Genomic DNA, 20,239 nt, shown 5'->3' with positions numbered 1-20,239 from the left:
CATTTCTATTCATATCTCCTATGCAGCAGAAACCACAAAGTTGTACGAAGAACGGGAGAACACTGCACCTCGGAGTTAATTTTCATTTACACCAGTATAATTTTCTCCATCCCTCTGACGCATTTGATAAACTGGGCATGTTTCGAAATTGGAAATGTTGGCAAAAATACAAATTTCCTGATGGGAAGAATACTACTCATGGATAATAAACAAAATCAATTCTTATTTGCATACTCCATCAGATTTTGGTTTGCATATAAAAGCATAAGATGGTAGAATTTTCACACGGTAGATGGATCCTGCTCATTTATTCATGCATATATGCATCCACTAATCCTTACACATGCCAAAATCAGTCAGAAATACTCTCTTTGCTAAGCATTCATACCACAAAAACACTGTCCCTGCTGCTGTTCTCAACCTTTTCTTTTCGTATAGCGTATGACAGCACTCTCTCACGGCTTTCTCCCAAGACTCCCTAACAGCCCCTGCTCTCTATTAGTCTTCTTTTCACTAGGCAAAGTGGTAGTTTGAATTTTTGAATCATAATTTAAAAGGGATGCTGTCAACTGTATATGAAGAACAAAAAACACTGGTCCAGATTTTCAAAGGCGCTTCGGCATGGACTTGACAATTTCGCTTGTAACTGTCACTGCAAAATTGAATGTATTTCTCCCTGGTAATACCGACATGTCCTGGACTACAGCTAAAATTTGCAGATTTAGACTAAGCCTACCTATTTTTCACACACACCTACCAGGAAACAGAATTCAAAATATTTATATGGTCTGGTACTATCAAAATATGCAATATTAATATTGTCTCATACACCGTAAGCCTGGTGATAAATGATCCCCTGTAAGCTACGCTCCGAGGTGCTGAATGCCTGCAACATCTGTGGGACCTGAAGGCAATCAGCACTCTGAGCCATCAGATAACAGGTTTGACGGTCTTGTAGCCAGTCTGACAGTCTGGATATCTAATTTGCATTTAGAAGAGTGTCATATTCAAATGTATATAATTTTGTGCATTAAATTAGAAATTCAACTGGAACCCTGTGCGTTAAACCCTAACTGGTTGCAAACTAAAAAATGTTTTCATGTAATTAAAGAAAAAGATCAAACAAATTAGCATCAAAACGAAATGGCAATCTGCTGCAGCAGCCTTTGCCCTTACTAAGTCAAGCACAGGGTACCAAAAAAGCAGAGCTGCCCAGGGTATCTGAAATAACCTTGTGTACACAGAAACAGTATTTCACTCTCCCAAGTGAATGAAACACAAAAATCAGTCAGCATGAAGATGAAAGCTCATATAGGATTTCTATAGCAATGCCAGCTCTGATCAATTGAAACATTGTCAGCAGCAGGTTAAGGAGGTATTTATTTAACAAGGGGACAGAATCTAATTGACTTTCCAGGAGAGGAGAGCAAGCAGGCAGGCGAGCAGGCGCCCACTCGTTCCGCTCGTTGAATCCCTTTTTCAAGGGGGGCAGGAGCACAACCCTGTGCTCCCCAAGCACGTATTTTGCCCTCTGCAGACACCAAGGACATCCTCGTGTCCTTGTGCAGGGTGTCCCCTGCAAAGAGCAGAGCTGCTGGTGGGCCAGGGAGGGGACAGGGCAGCCGTGCTGTTGCGCTTCTGCAGAATGCCTCCCAGCGTCCTGCCCATGTGCTGCAGCACAGCCTGCTCCCAGACACAGCACCCAAACCCTCCTCTCTCTCCCCGCCTCTGAAACATTTAAACTATCCACATAAATCACCAGAAAATAAGGGTTTGACCCAGTTACACATCTCAGGGCTCCTCGCATTCATTTTCTAATGCTAAATGTAATGGAAATCACAGCTTTCCTAAAAAACAGGCAGCAGAGAGTGGAAGGGAATTGCTGTTCCTACCTGCTTGGTTAGTTGTCACAGTGACTGACACAGCCTGGTCCTGGTTGGGGTTTTGCCTGGACACTCCATTCACTGCCCAAACTTCAAAAGTGTAGTTGGTGTGTGCCAGGAGGTCAGTGATGGAGACTTTGGTGGTTTTCAGGCCGTTCTGCTGGGGGCTGAAGTGCACCCCACTGCCACAGGAGCGGCAGCGGCTGAGCTCGCCGGCCCCGCACCTCTTGCACACCACGTTGTAGGAGACGTCCTCCCGGCCACCCTTGTTCTGGGGGGGGCTCCACTCCAGGTTCACTGAGGTCTCGTTGACATTGGAAATCAGGTTCTGGGGAGCAGATGGAGGGCCTAAAAAGACAAAGTACATGTGTTTTTAGCTAATTTTAAAAAAAAATCTTACATAGTAACATCAGAATTAAGAGTTGCAGACCCAGTGCAACTCCCATTTAAGTCAAGGGCAACAGAGACCAAACAGAATTTTACTTCTCTCTGTTCTTAATGAAGGCAGAAAAATTAACTGGTAAGTCAAACTCTGATCTCTTCATCTGATGAACTAACAGTATTTTCCAGCTCTAAATGAGCCTGAAAGCTCAGTATTGCAATTAAACAGGAGTGGGACTTTTTCCCTTTCACTATTTATACTTGTTATGAAAAATGTTAAATTTACATCTTCTACACTAATTTTTTCCATGATCTCCTGAGCAAAGCATCAAATGCACAAACTCCTGCTTCACTTGAGATTTTCAAGGTCCCCCATTACCTACAGGCAGACTCTCATTGAAATTATTATAGAAATATCTCCTGGTATCTTTTTCTGAAAAATATAAGTGCAATATTTTCCAGACAAGTTGATGGCAAATCACATTCAGTGAACACTGAAGCCCATCAAGCAGGGACCTGAACATGACAGCTCAGGATGCAGGATGGAGATTTGAGTAGAAAGCCAGACACAGAACTAAGGCTTTGAAAGATGGGCAATAAGGTTTACAGCAGGGAAGTGCTGGAGAAAGTGAAAGAATTGGAGAGGAGAATATGGTGAGCATCTGAAGGAAGAGCTGATAAAAGAAAACTGTTCAGAAACAAGAGCCCAGACAGAAAGCTTGGCAATAAGGCTGAATCTGAGACTCAAGGTCAGCTTTTCCACCACAGGGACAGGAGACTTCAAGACTCATAAACACGCTGCCAGAGAGCTCCCAGCTGGTTCCAGCACAGGGACTATGGGATTAGGGCACAGAGCCGAAGGCAGGCTGGGCAGGACCTCCCTGGGCAGGGGAGGACAGAGCCCAGAGGCAGCAGCCCCTCCTGCACCTGCAGCACCTCTCCAGAGGTGCCGTGGCCGGCCCTGCCCGAGCAGACAAGCTGCCGTCAGCACTGCTCTGCCTCATGCCAACCAACGCACAGGCACAAATACTATTTGTGCACTTCAATCCCCACAGGCCCCAAACCCACAGGCAAACTGAAAATGCAGAAGAGCTAATCCTGAGACTCTTAATCTAATTTCAATACAGTTGAGACACACCTCTTGTACCCTTAAATTTCAGAAGGATGATTCAGAGTGAACCCATGAAAGACATGGGTATTTTACCCATCCCAAAAAGCTTCACTGACCAACACAAGGGAGCCTGCTCTGGGGCAGAGCACTCAGCTACTCTGACTACACACACACGATGCTTTGGGACAGGGCTGCAGGTAAGCACTGCATCGAACAGAAATGAAACAGAGTGAGAATGAAGCTTGCAAAATACAATGATCCAAACCAGAACACAGTAAAAACAGCTGTGTTTAATAACTGCTGATAGTCAGAGCTTAACTTACAAATATTATTAACAGAAAAACACTGGAAATAATTTTGTGGAAAGTCACAAGTTCAAGACATGAGAAAGCTCATGAAAGCTTCTTCAATTTTATCAAAATACATTTGATGGTTGCAATTCAAAAGAAGTTTAACCAGATCTCCTGGAAGAAAAGGAAGGTAAGGAGAAAGTTCTGGCATATTTGTCAAATGTTATGGAACTATGAAACTGGCAAAAAAGAATCAGCCAGCACCAACAGTTTAATTAAGTGTATAAATAAGTAAGTCGTAACTTCTCATATGCCAAAGGTACAAAAACAGTCATCGTGGTAAGACAGGAACCAAATACACTGAAAATGTGAAATTCTACTGAAATTACAAAGTGACTCATCAAGTCTAACATCAAAGAAGTTAAGCTGTTAAGGGATGACTATGGGGAAGATTAATTGTGGCTCCCTCCTCAATTCATCAAGCTCATCTCAAAGGAAGCCTGAGGCCTGAGCAAGCTGCACAGGACAAGGTTTTGAGGGCTGCATCACCTCCTCGGGTCTGTGCTTGAAGCCACCAGGATGTAACACAGGCTCAACAGGAGACAAGACTTTTATTTTGGGAGAGGTAGGTAGGTTAAGAAGAGGGTCCTAAAAGACACAGAGGTCAAATGGGTCTTCAGTACCTAAATGAAAGGTCTGTTGTAGAAGTAGCTAAGCAAGGATTGTTTGTCTGTGCTCACTTCAGAAATACAAAATTATATATTAATTTTGAAAGGAGGGAAATCCTCCCTTCTTGCCAAACCTTTGAAACAGTCTGTGAGTTAATCGGGGTTGACAGGTAGAATTACTACAAGAAGAGAGAGCTGAGTCCAACCCCTGAGCCAGGGAGCCCTCCTGCCTGCTGCACCACCAGGCTGCCATTCATGGCTTTTATTTATTCACTGGCAGCATTTAGGACTCCTAAGGACAAAACCCTTTTACTCAAAGATCAGTTACCAAACACAGTAAGAGATGTTTCCTGATCCAAAAAATAGACGAGAAACAAAAAGGAAAGAAACTGGTTTTAATCACTATTCATCACATGGAAATGGAGGCAGAGAGAGATGTGGTGAGACAAAGGCACACAAGACATGCTTTGCACATCTGGGCAGCGGTCAAAACTGTCCCACGTCCCAGCCCAATGCCTCTGTCCCATAACCAGCTCCCCTTCCCCCAAAAGCTGGCTTTGCCAGCTCCCCTGGGTATGAGAAAGTGGTCTCTGCTTAGCCTGCAAATACACGAGCCTGCTTTTCAAAAATACACTCAGAGTGCAATGAGGTGGAAGACACTACTGAAATTGTGAACTCAAGCGGCAGCGCAGGAACTGCTGAGAAGGAACTGAACCAAACTCCCTCTATCCCAGACTTCCCCAAACTGCCTCACACCTGTGCTCTCTCTTCAGGGCAGGCAGGTGCACAAGGTGGCAACACCTGTCCCTCCACACTGTCAAGGGAACAGGAGAATCAACAAAAGCCTCTGGGGGGAAACAGCAGCCTCAGCAGGCTGGAAGCCCAGGTGCACATTGTACAGTGAAGGTCTCTCCTGGCCAGAGCAGCAGCCAGAGCCAGTGGGAGCTGAGGCTGTGTGTCCTCCCAGAAACTGGTCAGGGCCTGGCAGCAGCAAGCCCTGAAGAGAAACTGCTCCTGTGGGAAACGTCAAGAGCCTTATAGTGAGAAAAAGCAAAAGGCATTTTGAACAGAGCATTCACTTGCTGCAGTCACACACATGAGAGCATAGATTCGGAGCACAGCCAGGAGAACTGAGATAAGGTGGTGCCAGTGCAAACACCTCCTTGCCCCGAGCAGCACCAGCTCTGCCAGGGCTGAGAATATCCCCATTTCAGGGGGGTATTCCTGAAGCAAAGACCTCCATGGGAGGAGGGTTCATACTGCCACAGCTGCGGTCTGAAAGATGTGCCTCTTAGCTCAGATACAGCAGCCAGTCTGGGGTTAAACTCAGACCTAGTCTGATGTCCATTAAGATATTTTCCAAGGCTCTAGGTCCAGTTTCACATGGGAAAATGTGCCAGAATGAATCAAGCTCCTCAGAAGCAAAAAGTCAGTAATTAGTATGTGGGACAGGGCACTGCAGTGTCTAAACAGAGATGCGACGAAGCGGAAAACCAGGGAAGCAGATGCTTGCAGGTCACAGAGATGAGTGCACCACCTCCAGCATGAAAAGGAAGATGCGGGGGAGTCTCCAAATGGTGGGCTGACATTACAGTGAGGGGGAAAAGCAATTTCTTTTCTTCCTGGAGCACAGTCATCAATGGAGCTGTTGGCACAGGGAGTGGGGAACAGCTTCAGATTGATGGGCCTGGTTTCAGATGTTGAAACACAGGGTGTATCTGTTCCTTCAATGGTGATCAGGATTTGCTTTGTTTCTGACAACAGAGCCGCTGCCGATAGATGAGACAAACCCTTTCAGGGCTGTGGCAGGCTGCAAGGGCCAGGATGGTTCCTGGATGAGCCCAGCTAGCAGGATCCCACAGGAACAGCCAGACCATCGCCCTCACACAAGCCCTGTGTCCTCTGGCAGAAAAATCTAGCTACGGGGCAGATGAGAGAGGAGACAGGGACCTGTGCCTCTGAATCACCACCACCATCTGTAATTTTGTTACAACTCCCATGATCTACAGCATTTTTCATAAATCTCCTGCCAATGGAAGCATGCTATTGCATGGGCTATTTGGCACTCTGGAAGCATGGAGCTAATACTGCCACACTGCCCAGAACAGCTTAAAAATGTGACAGTTCCTACAAGAAACTGAATTTAAATCTAAAAATTTTAATTCTGAAAACCAACTAATTTCAAAATTAATTTTATGATGTAAAGAAGGCAGGTGCTGTTGTTTTCCCTGCACAGGACAACAGAATCTCAGGGATGGATCTGCAGGGCCACTCAGTCTTCTCCTGTTAGGGACTGCAAAGGGGACACAGCTTGATCATGGGGCTTGAAAGCTGGATCCCTCTCCATCCCCTTTAACCAGCACCCTGAACGGACACGGGGGGCTCCTCTGTGGGAAACACAGGGAACGGAAGTTTTTAATTTTATTCCTTCCTGGGGCTCCATAAATCCTGCTTCACAATAAACCCATCAAAATCAAGTGAGCCATGAAGCAAATGGGAAGGCCCTGGGTGGAGCAGTTCATTGTGTGTGTCAGGGCTGAGGGAAACACTGAAGAGTCTGTTTAGCAACAAATAATCTTCATCAAGCTAATCTTGCTATCTTCCTCAACCCTCCTATTAGATTTCCTTAAATGTATTGGGCAATGCAGATTGTTTGGCTTTCTCTTACTGCAATAGCCATTACAGCTATCTGTCCTTCACCCACAGATAGAGAGATCTGTCTGTCTTAAGGACAATGTTGTACCCTATGTCAAACAAACATTCACAGAAAGAAGAGTTTTTAAGGGATTAATAGCATAAGCACTACTTCTACTAAAAGGACTGATGTATTTTAGCGCTCCTTTCTACAACTTCAGGCAGTATTTTAACTTTTCATCCGTCAACATTTCTCCCCCTCCCTTCCTACACTCAAGTCTCTCTCCAGTCAGAAGCCTCCCACACGCGCCTGTACAACTGACAAGGACCTGGTGAAAACCACGACGAGGGCACATACCAACACCTGACTGTCTCCTTCCTTCCTTCCAGACCACAGGAGATCCCTGTGTGCTCCATTATCTGTGTGCCAGGTCTCTGTGGGCACACTCAAGGAGCCTCGATGATGCATCCCAGGGATGAAGCCTGGTCCAAGCACTGCAGTGACTCACACACAGCTTCCACAGTGAGACCCAGTAATGCACTTGCTCTCCACAACTGAAGGAGCACCTGTGGGGTGCAGATGGCAAGGCGACACAGCTGGGAAGCGAACCAGGCTGCAGACTAACACTGAGCATAATGACACCTCAGTAAACTATGTATTTGCAAGGAGTACAATATTTTCCATTTAAATCAGCTGCCCTAAAGACTAAGGGGTACCAGAGGTAGTTGAGTCAAACATCAGCAGGTTGGTTGACTGTTGCTTGGATGCCATCCAGCTGAGAACGTTATCCCAAAGCCCCTTTCTTCCTGTCCCCAAATGACAGCAGCACAAATGTAGGAGGTTCAGCCTCATGAATCTGGCTAAACCATTCTGCAAAGGAGAAAGAATGTCTACCCCAATGCAATGAATGATTTCAAAGAAAGATAGCACAAAGGGGATTAGCTGCAACTGAGTGAATATTCCTGCTGCCCTGAGGGATCAGCGTGCCCAGCCCTTCACGCACACCACAGGGAAAGCACAGACCCAAGGACAGGGTCTAACTAGGGCATGCCAGGACTGCAAGTGCAGCACCACCACAAAGGCACAAGTGGGGAGGAGAGAGCCTCTCTCCTGACAAAGGCCATACACCACAAACCCATACAAAGCCATGGCAGAGGACATACTGTAGCTGGGCTCCTGAAGCTGGAGGAGCTCCAGGGAGACAGGCAGGTGGGCACAGTTGATTGGGTATGCAGGGAGACTCCAACCAAGTCGGTCCTCCCTTCCTCTCTACAGCTGCAAACCCGACCGATCCACACAACCAAAAAATATCCCTGAAAACTAACCCTGGGATTTGAAGGCAGACTTTTAAGTGCACTGTGCTGGGGAACTGTATTTAAATGGTTATGACAGAGGTTTTAATATCCCTGGTTTTACATCTTCCTTTTTTATTACTGATCTGCCCAGCAAGGTGTTTCTCTAAAAGTCTCTGTGGGTGTATGCGGTAAATTCAATTACAGTTTTCTACAAGGAAACCAGACAGACTTGTTTGACATAAAGAATACTGTCTTCACTAAACCAGTTAATTTAGTTCAGCAACAGTGTATGGTTAGGAGGCGTGGATTAAAGCACAGAGAACGGAGATGAGAAAGAAATGATTCCCAGCAAAACAGCTCCCAAGAGACCTTGTCGTCCCATAAAATGACAAGAAATAAGAAGGACCTTACAGCTTGGTTTTCTGCTGCCCCATGTTGACAGGACTCCAGAATCCCTCTTCTAGACAACTAGCAGCTCCAGATTTTGGGCAAACAAACAAACTTTTGTTCACCAAAGGTAGATGCAAGTAAAGAAATTCCTTTTTCCTTTTCTCAGAGGTCCCATGGCCACAGGACTGAAGATAAAGGTGTGGGCTTTGGTTTGGCCAATTTTATCAGACACAAGTAGCCTTTATATACTGTTTTCTTATGTTGAAAAACAAAAACATCACAAAACAAACCAAAAAGCACATTTCTGTCACAGCCTGGCAGAGGGCTCCTTTAGGCGCTCTCTTTTTCATGCCAGCTTAATCTTCAGCCACCAACAGTGGTAGTGAATTATTCTGGCAGCAACATTACCCACTAAGGACTGAACTGATATTATCAGTATTAGGACTGTAACCACATATGTTTACTACTAGCCAATGGTATGGTTAAGATTTATTACCTTGAAAGATCTGGCTGTGGGAGGAGATCTATTAAAAACGCAAACTGAAACCCACACTCTCCATGGAAGTGCTAATGGACATATTTCAAATATATACCCTCAAGAAGGCAAGCCTTTGTTAGGAGCATCCTGTCAGTCACCAGATTGGTGCATTTAAAATGTACATCCTTTAAAAGAAAGATGCTTTCAAAAGATATGTATGTGACTACTTAACAAGCAGGATGAAACTTCTGAGCCCTGGAAGGAGAAAATGATTAAAAAAATAATTTACTCCGTCTGCGTGGGCATGTGTGTAAAAGCACATTTCTCCAGCAGGTAACGGATGTCTCTGCAGCCAGGGCAGTGGATAATTATTTTCAAGTGGGTTGTCACACTGCATTCAGCCTGCATTCGCCTGACAGTGTGAAATCGGAAGGAAGCTTCATTGGCAATTCCCACCAGACATCAGAAAACCTCAAGCATGTAGAAAAGACTTTAATCTTCTTTAACCGTTCCCGCACTCTCCTTGAAGAAAATATCACCTCTTTTTTGAGGCAGAAAAAGCAGACCTTAGCTTGATAAGGATTAAAAATTATTTTAACAAACAGAAAAAATCAAAATATTGTATTAAAAATAATACAATAACCTGCTGCAGTTCAAAGCTTTCTAACTTCAGCTAAAACTGTGAAAACCCTACAAAAATACTGTTAAATGCAGCTGTGTGCCAGCTATGGGTGTTTGCTAATCAAAGTCAATCAGGCAGACCAGCAGGCCTCAATGGGCTTTGGACCAGGACTGACAAAAGGATCCTCTTTATGAGCCTGCTCCAGAGACGCTGACCCTCTTCATCTGCCCTGATTTCAAAGGGAACTCGGGGTATTCAGAAATCTTGAGCTAATTTGCTACATAATAAACAAGATTCATACAACAGGGAAGGTTGCTATGACTCACCGTCATTTAAAAGGAGCCTAGGATGAACTGGCCTGTTTTGAATCGGCAGCTTGGCCTTGGCTGCACTACAGAGGAGCAGCAAAGTCTTTGATAAGTTAAAGGAGCAGCAGGCACCTGGGAGCAAGCATCCGACTGTCTAACAGCAAGAAAACCTGACTAGAAATGCACTATCAGAAGCAGTGAAAAGTTTAGCACATCTGCTATACAAGATCTGAGAGCCAGCTTTTGTGTGTAACACAGCGAGAATAAAGAGACCAAATAAAGAGGTGTACAAAAGAAAAGATCCATACAGTGAACGTTTCCAAAGATACTTGGAGCATATCTGCAGAGAGCAATGAAATGCCAATGGAAGTACATCAGGTGCCTTTGAAGGGTCCAGCTCAGGCACAGAGGCACAGCACTAGGGCTCTGCTAAGGCTGTGGGTTGTGTTGCCAGCCTCACCCATAGGGTCACACTGCTGCCCTCTCAGCAAGGCCTCACCACACTGGTACTGTACGGATGGCCTTTAACAACTCTAATCTGTGCTCTTTAACTTGATCATGATCCTAGAATCATCTCCCTGGGGGCAGGGCTGAGCATGAAATAGAGAGTTTACTATTTTCAGAGAGGATGCAAAGAAAGTAATTATTAAATAATCAATGTCTTTAAACTCCTTAAGTTCACTGACTAAAATGTCTGGCAAAGCTGTGCCAGGCACAGTGTTCAAGAGGAAGCACTTTGGCCTCCTCTTTCCATCTCACAAGGCTTCACTAAGCCTGTATAGCAGTGGAGCTGTCAATGATATTTCAGCATGTGAGCTGATGCCCTTCAGATATGCCTTTGTTGTTGATCTCTAACCATCTGAAAGAAAAGTTATAACACAGAGTAAATACCTGGGCTGCGTAAGTTTAAGCTTGCAAATAAAGCCCACACTTTCCCGTGACAGCTCTATATGTTGCTGCCACTAATTGCTTCTTTCAGCAGTTGTGGACAGGTCCCCCGTTGTTGTGGGCTAATTTACACAAGCACTGGCAGCTCGGACTACCCTCAATTCTTGTCTGCCTGGCTATTCCTGACCATTTATCATTACAGATTGTGTGTTTTACAACTGGCAAGACCAAAGCCAACAGGCCGCAAGATGCAGCAGCCACTTAAAATACCAGTTATCTGCTCCATTTCCACCCCCTCTCCTCTCTGGGCATAGTTAGCTTTACAACTGGGTTATAATAAGGCAAATGATTTGGTAAACAATTTTTCATTTATTTACTTGGGCAAGATTCCTTTGACTTCAGCAGGCATTCTGCCAAGCTAGGGATCCTGGACCAGTGCCAGTGATGAAATGCCCATTTCACTGGAATGTATGATTTCCTATTTACTTGCCAAAAGTACCCTGGTTACCAGCTTCACAATAGGCTTTGTTCCTTTCACCCGGAGAACAATCCAATTAATAGCTCCTCTCCTAAAGAGGCTAAAGAAGTTAAGCAAAGAGGTCCAGTTACCACTGGCAGAGGTGTGGGAAAACTGATGCTGGCAGGTACCACTCCTTTGGGCTCCAGGCTTCTCTTCCAAGAGCTGCCATATAAGAACATTTTGCATCGTCACATATGCTAAGACATGTTATCACATCTACTCTAATGCACTGTGCTGCAGACAATACCACCTGTGTTCACTCACTCTTTCAAGATAAAAAGAATTCCACTGCAGAAACCAGAAAGTTATCTGACAGTCTGACAGGAAAGAAATCAAACCAGAAAAATAACTTGTTCTGTAATTGGCCTGACTGCTGAATTTCTTATTCTGTTTGCCCTCTAATTTACTTCAACAACTCTACAGAACTGGGTCCTGACTAACCAAATCAAAGCCCCCACTTAATTGAGTAAATGTCTCTGTTAATTTAAGGCTATGGCCAGAAAATCAGAAGACAGCTAATAAACAGTTGCAGTATTTAAAGGAGTGATGATTTTAAGTCTACTGATTATAAACACAAACTGTCAAATTACTCCTGTCTCTTCTCTTCAAGCCATAACCACTCCCCTTCTTATTCAATTCCTTCAGCCCATCACCACACACAAGGGGAGACAGCTTTCTCCTTTGAGATTCCCATCACTCACAATCCCTTTCTCTCGGTCTGGCAGCGATGCAGCGATGGATGGTCTATTTTCCCAGCTTACGTGGAGAAGAAAAATCATTCTCTCCTTACAGCCTACCCACTGTTCCCTCTGCTCTTGCAACTGCTGTACTACGGCTTAAAAAGCATTCTGATGTACTATTTACATAATGAACAATCTCATAGGATGTTTTAAAAACAAAATAATTTACTGAAGATATGGACATATATAAAGATGTGGAAGAGTTATTATGTCATAAATTTAAATTCTGAAGATCAGAGGCTCTATTGGCATATACTTCATACTATAGAGAACAGGCTCCAAGAGCAGAGGACTGCAGTAGTGCCAGCACAAGGGTGGAAGTGTGGCAAAGCCAGTGCAAAGCCACCTAGAATGCAGCAGCCAACATGACTGTGTGGTGTATCCTACTTTCTTTTCTCCTAACAGCCACAACAGTGATAATCCACGTCCAACAGGAAACTTAGAAAAGGAACAAGTTGAAGGAAAAAGAGCACATTGGTTTATTTATATTGTTTATAGTCTAAGCAATCATTATAAACGTGCTCAAATAATCAGATCCTATGTAATTATTCATCTGCAGCCACAGTTATTAGGTAGGTAAAGTCACTCGTTTTTGAAAATGCAGGTCAAATGTTTATCTCTGAGATATGTTAAATGTAACACAGGATTGCATTAAGGGTGTATATTAGACTGCAACATTTACAAAATTGAAGTGTTTAGACCTTTCAGACCTTTTTTAAAGCCTTGACCTTGGAAACAAATAAGGACAGTGTTATTTTAATGTGCATTCAAATTTTAACAACACAGTCACACAGCTCTAGTGGAATTCACATTGAGTTTCCACTGTAGATTGCTCATCATTTCATTATGGTTCATTATGCTGATAACTGTCAGAAAGCATTAGAAGCAGGAGCCTTGAGTAATAGCACTGAAATGGTAATTTAAAAACAATATACTTTCTGGAGGAAATACTGCAGTGCACTAAATTCAATTAGAAGAGGGGAATGTAAAGACAAGTAAGTGATGTTTGCCGTTTGAAGTGAGGCTATGCAGTTTCTTGATAACCTAGACCGGAGAAGGTCCTTTCAAAGCAGGCACTCTTCTCTTGCATCTCACTATATCTGCTCTTATCTTCAAGCTTCTCCGGTATAAGTTGTCTTAAATGCAACCGTTTTTGAAATATTTCAGGCCATGACAAAATATCAATCAATCCACCAGTCCCTGTTTGGGTGACACAACTGACTAAATTATTCAGGGTCATTTACTGAAGCAGATTTCAAGCTGGACAGTCCATGATGATAATCTCTCTTTTGTAAAGGGCTCCCAATTAAAAATCATTAATAATTTGAATCTAACAGACAATATAAACAATAGAAACCCGTCCCTTTCTCACTCATAATGCGAGCACTGTTTGTTAAGAGTTAGAGAACCCAACTCATTAATGGTGGAGACACAGTAGCAACACCCATTAATTTGGGTGGGAACTGCACCTGCCTGCACCAGGCTGCAATTCACAGGATATCTCCTTATAGAGAAGGGAATTCAGGGACAAGGGCCATGATTAAGAGTGATTTGTTTTCCTGCCTCATGGATTCGTGTGTGGGTAAGGCAATTTATTCTCCATTACATCGCTAACCTTATGAAAGACCCTTCCTCTCCGCAAGTACTGCAATATAATGAAGGTCTGTAGAGTTGCCTCGACATCACTTTTGCGACGCTTCCAAAAGGGAAAGGCGCCCGTGTTTTCCACAGTTTGTGCTCAGGTGTATTACGAGTCAATCATCCCATCTCCATGGCCAAGCACACAGCTGACAAGCCCACTGTGCTTCAGAGTTCCAAGTCTGAATTCCCAAGTTTGGCCAAAGCGGTGGATCCAGGGTAGCTCTGCCCCCAGTGGTGACAGACACATTGATGATTATCCCCAGGAGGCAAGTCTGAGGGGAAAGCTGCACCAGTGAACTCCTGTATGTCAGGGTGCCTCTGCCTGGCCTTCAACACAGCCCACTTCACTGTCTCTACACCCACACTCTGCCACATTCTCCTCTTACTGGCACAAACTTTAGGCCAGACATAACTACTCACTCTAGCATAGCTGAAATAGAGCAGAATACTAAAACCAGAGTCTGAGTTACTTGTTTAGGAGCCTGATGCCTGGCTTAGCTAAGGTTAGACACAGTTTTTACAGCTCAACAAGGGATGGTATTGTCAGAGAGTGGTGTTATGGAAGGGTAAAACTCTGGAGCACCTCTCCTGGCCAGCACATCAGGAAGTAGCTACTGCTTTTGTAACTTATCATGGAACTTGCAAGAAAGGAAAAGGAAGGGGAATTCTCTAATTCCCTTTCATCCACTAGCACAATCAGGCTAATGGAAAAAGTCCTAACAATCTTCCTCCCTCAGCCTAGAAGACGAGGTAAGTGACAAGGCCAGACAGTTTACTACTAAAGGAAATCAATAGCCAAGGGTCAAAGCTTTACAAAAACACATCTTAAGAAGGCTGAAGTTCTTCATCTCAAAAAGTGTTTAGAAATAATAAAGAAAGGATCAATCCACAGTCCATTCCAGGTGTTCTTTCCAAATTATCCAATGTTACTTTTATTCACCTGGTCTAATAGTTCTCCAAGTGAACAGAAACCTGATTTTACAAGCCAGTGGAGCAGAGTCTATCTTTTTGCTAGAAGAATGGATCTCAGATACTGTGTTTTATTTCTTCATTAGTGTGCCGTCACACTGAGCGATTACTAAATGCAGGCCTGAATGAGAATACCAGAGTTAAAGAGAGCATAATGAACAAAGAAGGTGCCTGATTATTATGGCTGTCAGCACAAGGGAATTGGGTTTGTCACCTGGTTTAACCAACTGGTAAGAACTGATTACAGTCTGAATCCACCTGAAAGCACCTTTGATGTTTATGCTCCCTTCTGTCTACACATCTTGTCAGGAAAGTCAGACAAACAGGGACCTACTTCTGAAGGGTCTTCCTTCAGCAGAGGTCCTCTGAATGCTGTCACTTGCCTCAGGTACATGGGCTGAAGGCCACTCAGAGGGGGAGCATGGCAAAGGAAGAGCCCTCAGAGCCCCCCACGCAGCCCCGCGGGCAGGGCTGCATTTCGCACCTGAGCAGGCACCACCCTTCAAGCACAGCTAAGGCAGGGCTCAAAGAGGGGCTGCCAGCGGGCACAGCAGGACTGGGGAAGCATAGTTGCCCCACAGGCCAGCTCAGGAACAGCTCCTGCATCATCTTTCACCCTGGATCACAGAAAAAGAAGCCCTTTAGCTACAGGAAAATTCAAAGCTGTGAAAGCAGGACCTCCAGAGACGGGCCTGTTTTCCAAGAGCAGGTGTCCATAGGATTGTGGTGTTGGCTTGCCTCTGCATGCAGGGTCCTCCTAGGCTGTTGCAGAGATGAAGACTGAGGCCAGCACCACAGCCTTTGCCCTTTTCTCCTTCCCCCTTTGTATTCTCAGGGTAAAAGACTAAGATCAGGAACTTCAGCTTTGACTGATCTCCCAAGACAGTAATGGGGAGGAGTGCCTCCAGCAGCCCCAAGACTTGACAAAAAAGGGCTAAGCTTGCAGGGGTACATTTTGCAATACCAGCAAACATATATATCATTTGCTTACAATTTCCCCATCTGGAAATGTTTTGCTCTCTCCTCATACTTCACTAACTGCACATGCCTATTTAAATTCAACCAGTTGATTACTAATTTGATTTCAATTTGGTCAAGATATCACTCACAAGGACCAGGGCTTTGAAAAACTTTTGTTGGTATAATGTTATTTAGGGTGTATATTCCAAACAATAGTTTTGCTGTTGCAGAAAGACATTTTTCCTATAAAATTGGTCACATTTTAGATCTCCTAGTGTAAATTATATTATAGAAAGCATGTTCCTGCCCACTTAGGCAAGGTTTCACAATACAGTTAGACTGCATTCCCAGTCAATACTTGGCAAGGGATATGTGCACCACTATGCTTCCTACTAAGCAAAAGCAGCTGCTCTTGGCTATGCCCCAGCCTCCTCAACCACCACCCAGCAAAACTCACTGCTGAAAAGAAGGAAATCACTGGAGAACAGCTGGAATCAAGGGGGTGTGAGGAAGGGATGAGTGCTAACTTAGTTATGGACATACACTGTTTCTGCCTTGTAAGGGAGAAATTAAGGTCTAAATGAATGTGAGTCATCTCTCACAAAATTAATTTGCAATATATTAAAATGTTACAAAAGAAATATCTCGGCCTTCCCTCACTCAGACACACACACACTCTGTCTACACAAATATACGGCTGAAAAATCTGGAAACTTTTCCAAGAGCTTTCAGGGAAAGCCACACATGGATATCCCCTGGTAAAATACAGCCCTTTCACTTATTGTTTCAAACTGCTCTGCTCCTAAGAAAGTGAAAACCGAAGAACTAGATGATCACAATTTAACACCAGGAAATGCCTGGAATCCCAGGTCTTCGACTGTACGAGCCATTAACCAACACATAGGACAAGGAGTTTTTCCAGTAACCCTGTGACTGTGCTCAGTGCACCTCTCCTTCTCCCTGTTGAAGGCATTTTGGTGGAACTAAAGCAAATTCCATTTGCTGTACACGATGTACTTACCTACACAGGATAAAATAAACCATGCTTTGGGTGGTTGTTTCATTAAAGTTTAAGATTTATTACTACCCCTTTCGGATGAACACTTAAGTTCCAAAGGGTCACCAGCTGTATTTCAAGCAAATTAGAAATATAATGAGATTATAAATATTACCTGTTTACCCGAGGTCATACAATTACAAGGAAAGCTTCCAAAATTTCTACAAATATCCGTATGTAAAGAGAAGAAAGGTGATGTGATCTACTGGCCAGGTGTTCAGACTGGAAGTGGGGCCTATATTTTACTTCTACCTGTATTACTGAGGTGTGCAAGTCCCTCTTTTGTAACTGTCTCCTGATTTATTTATACTGCAAGCTCACAAGGGTCAGCACAACCATGCCGCCATTAGGAATTGAGGGCTGAAAACACCTTCACTCAGAAGGGTGAGACAAAATGCAAACTGCGTCTGAAAAGGGCCATAAAAGCTACTAAATGCTCTTATGTCAGAAGCAGAATGCTTTTTAGAGACACAGAGAAAAAATGGGTTATAAAAGGGGCAAGAGATTGTTCAAAGACCAACTTACGAGTGCAGGGCATGGAGGCAGCATCATTTTCCGCTCGGAAAAAGCCCCGATCGCAGGTGCAGGAGGTAGAGCCTTCCCAGATGGAGTAGCTGTGAGGCGGGCATTTGGCACAGGCAACATCTGTCGAGAGAGCCTTGTAGTATCCGATTTTGCAAGCTAGATGGAGGAACAGGAAGGGAGAGTGTTACTGGCCCGGGCTGTGATCATAAATTGCTAGCTTACTCATTCAAAATCAAGGCAGGAGACATTTCAAAGAGATCTAATGATGTCCTCTTAGCCCAGGTGAAGAATTAACAATCATCACACTCTTAATGAGTAATCCTATGTCAGGGGATACTGATTTCTAATTCCAACAAGAGCCATTTTAAAAGCTGGCTTAGAGATGGCAAAAAAAAAATTATACTCTTCTGTTGACACTGCCAGAAAATCAGCTGCTTCTTTGTGCTTACTGTGGAGTTGCATGTGGATTAACCCATGTCCACCTGCACCCACACACACACACAGAGCATGACAAAAGGGGTGCAATTGCTTTATTCTATGACCACTTAAGGAATGGCAGCTGACAGTCAGACACTGCCAATTTTTAAGAGGGAGTGGGACAGGAACCCAACATGCCCGGAAATGGCAAGGCAGAATTAATTTGGCTCTTTCTCCCCAGGGGAGGAGATCAGCAATGCTCTCTCCTCCTCGAAGCCAGGGCACAGCAGTGACTGCACCACTGCCACCAGGGCCCACGTGCAGCTGGCAAGCTTTCAGTGACATCAGCTTCATAAATGCAGGGCTTACACAAATGGCTACTTTTACATCACTTGGAAAAAACTCATTAGCATCATTAATAACACATTTTCATGGTGGCTAACAGGTATGTCATCCTAGAAATTTCTCCCTTGGCTAGAGAAAAAAGCCCACCATCACCACTGGCTTTTAGCACTGCAGAGAGGAGAGAAAATTCCCAGGCATGCAAACCAGTAAAAAGGAAAGGTTGTTCCCAATATTTACTGTGTGACTCACTCCCACATCTTGTCATTTATCACCTACACTACCTTTAGGGTTCCCCTGCTACATACAGGCTCCTGTTGGGAGGGCACAAGCCCCCGCACAGCCAGGGCTTGCTCTTGCTATTTCAACCTTCCCTTAGTCCCCCCCTCACTCTTTCCCTGCTTCTATTACAAAGCCCTCCAGCAGGAAATGCAGAGGGATATTAGTAACACATTTATAAAAGAGCAAGTTACTTCATTCTTATTAGCCAAAGCCATTTATGAAATGTCCTTAACAAGTCCTGACTTTACGATGTGCTGCGTGCCATCTGTGAGAGCACTGGGACATCAGCCTGGTGTCACTCATTGGGGCTGCCACGGGAGCAGAGGACTTTGTGAAAACACATTGCTCAAGTGACTGAGATTTACACTTCCAGAGTTCACATGCATTGTGTTATTAGATAAGGTTCGACTTGCAAGGTCTGTTTTGGCCATGCTTCAAACAGCCTTGGGGTTGTTCAATTAAAATCAGCAGCCATAGCTCTGGCAGGGAGAATCGTGGGGGTCAAACCCAGCCTCCCCACATCACAGACAATTTTAGTCCCTGAATACAAATACAAACCCACCACATCTGGCTCATCAGCTGGGCACTTGCTGGACACAAAAGCAACTCCCAGAAAACAGCTTATTTTGCCTGGGATGGGAATTGCCCAGCAAAATAAGGAAACAAGGAAAATAAGTCTTCAATTTTTTTTTTTTTTTTGTATGATTTGCACTATCTGGTAAGCAAGTTGCTATATCACTACATGTCCTGAGTTTAACAACAGCAGCAGTCAAGTGCCAGATGCTGGTCTTAGATATTACTCCTGGTTTTCACTGTCACAGGTCAGATGAGAAATGTGCCTAAGTCTGTATATGACCAGGACAGACACCCACGGGAAGAATCTTGCTACCATATATAAAGAAAAGGTATTAAAAAACAGAATACAAGAGGAAAGCAAGCTGACTGCTTTTATCCACAAAATTCTTTCTATTATTCAAGGCTTTAAAATCTAAACATGTAAACTCTAATATTACTCTTAATATGAACATCACAATCCACAGAAATCATTAAGCAAAGAGCCATCTTTAGCATATTCATGGTATTAAAATACTTATATATTCAACCATCTAGCTCAAGGCTGAAAATCCTGTTTGGACTATAACATGCTTCTAGAAAGACAAGAATATGTCACCAGTAAAAATTTTTGTAATCATTCCTCTCTGTCTTTTCATACTCTCTGGTTTAAAAGGGAATAGATGTATTCCATGGGTACTGCAAGGTCAACACTCTGTAACTCAAGGATTTTTTTCCCCCCTCGTTTTATGCACTGTATTTTGTTTTCTACTATATTAAGCCAAGATCATTAATATTTCAAGACCTGAAGAAAGCTCTCCAAACACAGTGGCTGCTCCTAAAGCACACACAGCCATTTTGCTTCAAAAAATCAACTACTCCTGAAGACAGTTTTCTTCATTTTAGCATGCTCAGAGATTCACCGCATTTCATAACAGACTTTTATAAAAGGGCATTAGAGAATGTGCTGCATTAAACCAGGAGGTCTTTGCCCCCAAGAACTCCATGGTACTGCCACTTAAAAACTCGAACCTAATCCTGTAAAAGCTGTTCTTAGCATGAAGTGCTGCTGACACACCTATTACAAGTACGGATGGGCTTTTTTTTGGAAGGTTAATGATTTAGTAGGCAAACAAGAAGCCTGTACAGAACTCATTCCCTGGAAGTCTTTATTGCTTGCTCATGACAAATCTTCACGCGGCTGCTTTTCTAGGAAGGATTTGCTGGGTGAGACCCACTATGAATGGGGTTCTTACACAGTTTTCGAAAGATGCCTTTGTAAAAA

At 43.9% G+C, this 20,239-nt stretch overlaps 1 protein-coding gene across 1 annotated transcript in view; it reads right to left on the bottom strand.

Annotated features, from left to right (window-relative positions):
• EPHA4 (EPH receptor A4) overlaps positions 1–20,239 on the bottom strand; it is a 103,880-nt gene that overhangs the window by 45,762 nt on the left and 37,879 nt on the right. Inside the window, 2 exon segments of the mRNA XM_039556855.1 lie at positions 1,893–2,231; positions 17,362–17,517. Coding sequence (XP_039412789.1) covers positions 1,893–2,231; positions 17,362–17,517 — 495 coding nt within the window.

Source organism: Corvus cornix, chromosome 9, assembly GCF_000738735.6.
Source record: "Corvus cornix cornix isolate S_Up_H32 chromosome 9, ASM73873v5, whole genome shotgun sequence".
Classification (NCBI taxonomy): Eukaryota; Metazoa; Chordata; class Aves; order Passeriformes; family Corvidae; genus Corvus; species Corvus cornix.
The sequence above is the reverse complement of the archived record's forward strand: the minus strand, read 5'-3'. Positions and strand labels throughout refer to the sequence as shown.